Genomic DNA, 6,254 nt, shown 5'->3' with positions numbered 1-6,254 from the left:
CAGATGGGTAGGGAAACTGGGAAAAACCTTCTTCTCACACACTCTCTTTTCATTCTCTCTCTACATACTGATATGCATTCGGATGCTGAACTATTACCAAAACTGAATCTCTTGAGCTTTTGTCTCGTACAGAAGTTGACTACATCAGTAAAAAGGAATTCTGGTAAACACGACTGATGCATGAAGTTACAACCATCAATGAAATGTGTGTTGAATACAATTAGCTTACCACACCAATGTGCCATTCATGTCTTTGAAACTCTTGAAAACTCGTTACATCCATTTCCTGCAGTTGCATGAATTAATATCTTCAGAAAATAGAATATAAATGCTAATAGAATGCATTCGGATGCTACTCGATGTTCTTAGGATTACTACCCATTTATACAGTGTTAAACAACAAAATGACGATCGGGGTAAAACACGGCTAATGTGAATGTCCATTTTCGATGCCGAGTACGAGGCATTTCAATGTAAATCCTCATTTATATGATGTAAAAGCATCAAATGAAACTGAAAGAAAAAAGCAAAGCAGTAGCTGAAACTTTATATGACTTTGATGAACTTAAGTCGGCTACTAAAGCATTGGTGTAAGGAGCAGACATATCAACTGCAAGATGGATGATCCTCCGAGCACAAAGCACAAATCAACTTTTTTAATGGAAACTCTCCGATAAAAAAACATGTTATTTCTTGGTCTTTTAAGCATAGTTAATGAGGAACATGATAAGTTGCATGAAGTGATGTAAAAGCCAATTCAATCATTAACGAAATGCAAATTAATGAGGAACATGATAACTTATTGCATCTCCATCAATCGTCTTTGAAGCTCACTAAATTCTCTACTGTGATATTCTATATCTAGCACTTTGTGTTTACCGTAATTCCTTTTTATTGTTGTAGCCAACTTCTGTATGAGACAAAAGCTCAAGAGATTCGGTTTTGGTAATAATTCAGCATCCGAATGCATATCGATACGTATAGAGAGAATGAAAAGAAAATGTGTGAGAAGAAGCTTTTTCTCAGTTTCTCCCTACACCCATATGAGGAAAAAGATAACAATTAATAGCAACAAATCAAACTACTTGAAGTGGATTTTCCAGAGAAAGTAGAGAGAAGCTGAATTTTATTGGGAAAATAGAGATAGAAAAAGAATTCAAGAAATGGCAAGGTTTTAGATTTGAGATTTCACCAAGAAAGTGTGTGAGAAGAAGAAGAAGAAGAAGAAGAAGAAGAAGAAGAAGAAGAAGAAGAAGAAGAAGAAGAAGAGGAAGAATGAAGAAGGAAGAAGGAAGAAGGAAGAAGAATGAAGAAGGAAGAAGAAGAAGAAGAAGAAAAGGATGAAGAAGAAGAAGCTGCCACACCACAAAAGTTGAGGGGTTAAGTGTCAGCAAAAACTAATGGAAGGTAATGATAGAGACCAAAATGAAAATGAACTAAAAGTTCAATGATTGTATTGTATGTTTCAAAAGTTGGATGACTGAAATGCAATTGTCCTAAAAGTTTAGGACTGTTTTTGTAGTTTATCCTAAAAATAAATGTTAATTATAATGCAACCTAACCTAATGCAAACTTTTTTGAGCTAGTAGATATCGAAAACAATTTGGATTTTCAGCAGTTGATCCAAACAGCGACGACTAAAAAGGTAAATTACATGTTTAGTATCTAAACTACTATCTTTATTCTATTTTGGTGCATAAATTTTATTTTTTTCAAAACCATACCTAAAGTTTAGTCTAGGTTTCATTTTAGTTTCTCATTGTTAAAAAATTAATGTTGATGTATCACCATAAGATAATACCACGTCATCTTTGTAAAAAATAAAAAAAATTATGTCAATAATTATATTAATTTTTTAATAGTGAATCATAAATTGAAACATAAACTGAACATTAGTCATGATTTTGAAAATAAACAAAGTTTGTATACCAAAACGTAACACAAGTAATAGTTAGCTACTTTACCCAAAAACTCGATTGAGCCATTAAAAAATAGCATTGCTGGGCTTTCGTCTTCTCCAATTTCTACTTCAATCTTCTCAATTGGTCTTTAGAATTAAACCAGGTTTCGCTTTCTCGCAATTACTTTGCCCTTTTCGCAGCGACTTCAAATTGGTAACTCGTACCCACTAATTTTTCTTCCATTCTGTTTGAAATTTCGATTTTTGTTGTTGTTTATGTATGATTTAATCTAAATACTCAACTTGATTTCTTGTAATTCTTTATATTCCCCCACCCCCAAATATATTGTCTTTTGCTCAGGTTTGGTTTATTTTTTCTTTTAATATTCCTTTTTCTCTCTAAAATTGTTTTTAGGGTTTGTTTATGCTTCCTTATGGGTTGTTTCAATATTTGGGAGAATTATACTTGATTATTATAAAATCATATATATGTTTAACCCCAATTGTTCTTGATTTGTGGTAGAAATCAAAGGGCTGCAAATTTGATTAACCGAGAACAATTATTTATAGCTGTGCATGGAAAAAAGAAGAAGAGTGATGATATGATTGATTTTTTTATGATTTTATCTCGTTGATTGATTCAGAAACTATGGTGTCCGGTTTAATAAATGCAAACCCTATTGTGTACGAGAAGAAAGAGCGGCAGGTTCGTAAAGTAACATCTGTGCCTGATGAATATGCTGTTGAGCCTATTGACCAAGAAGAAATTTTTGATATCCTTTTTTCGATCCCGTTTGTTATTTATTACTTCTTTTCTCTTTATGCAAGTGATTGTTATCGTGCTGTATAAAGTATCTGCTTCTATTGGGTAGTATTTTCCATATCTTATTTTGTATTATGTGGAGCATGTTATTTTGATTTTCTTAACATTCTTAAATCATATTAGAGATATAAAGGATCCTGAACATCCATACTCTCTAGAGGAGCTTAAAGTAATAACTGAAGATGCTATCGAAGTAGACGACGAGCGAAGTTACGTTAGGTATTATGGTCAAATTATCTCATATTCATATGCTTCTCACTCATTTTTTGTTGAGAAATTTGTTTTCTTATTGTTTTGTTTCTTGTTCAGAGTGACATTCACTCCCACCGTTGAACATTGTAGTATGGCTACGGTTATTGGTCTTTGTTTGAGAGTTAAACTTATGAGGAGTCTTCCTTCTCGCTACAAGGTATTTGCTTTTCTGGCTTTTTTCTTTTCCTTTTTTGAGTTCTGGTCTTAACATGTCACTTCTATTGCTGTATGAATCATGTAAAGTCATTCTCTGTCGTTTTCAGTGGTTATGGAATGGATTGGTAAGAGCTTAGTTCAAACAATGTTTGGAATCCCTGATATAAAGTTTAGAAATTGGATGATAGAAATTTGGGAACAAGAAAGGGGAATATCCATAATTTGTTGGATTTTCTCCCTGAAATGGAAAGGAAATGATTACTTTTCTTGTTGAATACCCGCAAATTCGTTTCTTGTTTCATTCGTCATTGAAGCTGAAGTCTGAGGTGTAAAATATGAAATTTATCTTACTAGAGATGATACATTGATCTGAGCTTCTTGTTGTTGCTTCAGAAATTTCACTAACAACTAAATTTCCACGGTTTTTTATTGGCTTATTGACTTTTAAATTTGCTGCTTGAGCTTTGGTGATGGACTAGTTTGCTACTGAAGTTTGTTTAAATGGAGCAGGAAACTCTTAACATCATGTATGGCTCATGCATAACTATGTTGAATTTATGCTGCCCACATGATATATATAAGGCTTTCAAACCTGTATGCAGGGCTATATCAACTCAACTGATAGTTAACAGTTCAAATAAGATGAGTGGTCAAGTCAATTAATTAATTAATGACAAGGTCTTTATCGGTTCCTATACGAGAAACCTGTTTGATAAACTTGTCCACTGGATGTATTGTTCACTAACAATTCTATCAAATTAATTGGAGTTATTAGTTCATATAAATTATATTAGGTATTCTTTTGATCAAATAAATTACACAACGTTTTTGTTCTGTATTCTCTTTGCAAATTCTTGCCACTTTTTCTGTGTCAATAACTGTTCTTTGTGGTGTTTAGATGGATATAAGGGTTGCACCTGGAACTCATGCAACTGAAGCTGCAGGTACGTGTCATTTTTTCTCTGGTGTTCAATTCCAGTTGTGGAATTAGAGATTTGTAGGTGTGGTACGGTGGTGTATACCAGAGACGTGCTCAAAGCTACTCTATGAACTTGACTTGGTCATTGTTGAGTTAAGCTTGAGCTGTTCGAGCTATCTAGGGAGCTTGGATTTGAGTATACCCATGATTGACTTGAGTAGCCCACGGGCTTAATCGATTTTTTTTATATATTTAGTAATTGATAATAAAAAATCCTAATTTAGAACTAGAGCAAACAACTGGATTTTGAAGTTGAGCATGTTTTTATCAAGTAAACGAGCTTAATTGAGTTCCAGTAGCTTGATTTTTATATTGAATGAATCTCAAGCTTTAAAAGTAGAGCTTAGCCAAGCTTGAGTGCTTGATTAAGCTTTTAGCCTTGAATTTTGAGTAGAACTGGAGCTTCTTATTACTTAAGTTCAAATTGACCAACTAGATTACACCTACAATGCAAGATTCACTTTGTGGTCAAACTGGTTACAACCTGAGGGAATATTTAGTATGACAGGGTGTTGCAGCAGCCGTTAAGCTCATTTCTCTACTCTTCTTCCATGCAGTTAATAAACAACTGAATGATAAAGAACGAGTTGCAGCAGCACTGGAAAACCCAAACCTTTTGGATATGGTTGATGAATGTCTGGCTCCATCCTATGCTTGATTGTATTATCGTTTCTACATACGGTGAGGGAAGTTGTTTTTCTTATTTATATGAAGTGTACTTGGGTTTTTCTTATTTATAGTTCATTTTAGGCTTATAAATTACGAAGTAAAGCTTGTATCTTTTTGCTTAAATTATAATCTTCAAGCTTTGGATTCAATACTAAGTTTTCAAAGTGATATGTCTTCAGCACATAGCTAGATTGCAATAACTGAGATTAAGTGGCTTTATTTTTGTGTTGAAATGAGACATGTAAATTTATGAATTCCAGTTTAAGAAAGAAAGAAAAATCAAATTGCTTTTGCCATTTAAATTGTTGTAACCCACTGTTACGGATCATTATTTTCTTCTCAAAAGACATGTCTGATAGGATGTGCAGTGCCACCGTTTATAAACTATAGGATCTCTTTTTTTACTTTTTCGATATTGGATTAATGTCACTCACCTCTCCGGTGCGTGACATGCTGACTTAATCTTGCCTTCGGTCATCATTACAGTTGTCCACCATGTCTATCCCATCCATTGGGGTGTTCAACTTGAAACCGGGAAGTCATAAGGTCATTTTGATACCACTTGTCATAGGGTCATCTTTTTCTCAAAAGATAAGTCTGATAGGATGTGCATTACTCAAAACACATATCTGATGGGATGTGTATTATCTGGTAAAACTTCCTTTTTCTGCTGTTCACTTCTTTCAAATCTTCTCACCTCAAGGTCCTTCACTCTCCCATGCATTTCCATCACAGAATTGTTGATCCATAAATTTGGTTGCCACCCTCTTTTTGTTTCAATTGACCCAAAAGTTTCATTGCATCTCTCTTTTCTCATTCATGCTATCCTACTCTGCATCCTTAAGGATTCTGCATCAGTTTTCGAGATGAAAACCGAAACAATGGTAGACGGTTTTGAGATAAGGATATCTCCCCTTGTAGAGAAGCCATTGAATATAATCTGAAACCTTTATCTTTGAATCCTTCATCCTCCTCCCAAGTTTATTTGATTTTTTTAAAAGTTGATTTTATAAAATTACGAGTCAAGCTGAATTAAACCTCCCATGACTGACTATTCTTTCTTGAATTGAAAATTTGTTTGGTAAGAAAGAAAAATATAAGATGATTTTCATTCAAATGCATAAAAACAAATCAAAATTCGAAATGGCACTGGAGAGGAAATTAAATGAAGGTGTTGAGTGTGTATTTTACAAGTGGTTTTTCAAATTTACCTAAGAATTTGATAACGTTTCTTAACTTCATATTTATATGTTTTTAACGGGTACTTGACAAATTATTCTCAAAGTGAAATGTATGGCTAATATAATAAGATGGGGATAATTTAGGTATCACCTTGAGAATGATAAACAAGTTATGTAAATTATAGTTGGTTAAAATGAATTGATTTGCACGAACTAACTTACTTCAATGGTTAAAGGAATCGTTGTTGTTCTTAGAGATCACGAGTTCGAGAACCAACCACTACAGTAGAGTGA

General features: G+C 33.5%; 1 protein-coding gene across 2 annotated transcripts; it reads left to right on the top strand.

The window, feature by feature from the left end:
- The first annotated feature begins 2,006 nt into the window (after positions 1-2,006).
- LOC120129811 (protein AE7-like) lies at positions 2,007-4,829 on the top strand. 2 transcript variants are annotated; one of them, XM_039147220.1, is made up of 6 exons: positions 2,007-2,114; positions 2,545-2,673; positions 2,837-2,942; positions 3,033-3,132; positions 4,030-4,075; positions 4,668-4,829. In XM_039147220.1, exons 2-6 carry the CDS (start codon positions 2,550-2,552, stop codon positions 4,766-4,768), a joined length of 477 nt encoding a protein of 158 aa, XP_039003151.1. In that variant the 5' UTR covers positions 2,007-2,114; positions 2,545-2,549; the 3' UTR covers positions 4,769-4,829. The 2 variants fall into 2 exon arrangements, with proteins under 2 accessions (XP_039003151.1, XP_039003156.1); XM_039147225.1 differs by lacking the exon at positions 2,007-2,114 and adding an exon at positions 2,388-2,472.
- Positions 4,830-6,254: the final 1,425 nt, after the last annotated feature.

Source organism: Hibiscus syriacus, unplaced genomic scaffold (genome assembly GCF_006381635.1).
Source record: "Hibiscus syriacus cultivar Baekdansim isolate YM2019G1 unplaced genomic scaffold, ASM638163v2 tig00001644_pilon, whole genome shotgun sequence".
Classification (NCBI taxonomy): domain Eukaryota; kingdom Viridiplantae; phylum Streptophyta; class Magnoliopsida; order Malvales; family Malvaceae; genus Hibiscus; species Hibiscus syriacus.
This window is presented reverse-complemented; position numbering and strand designations above follow the sequence as displayed.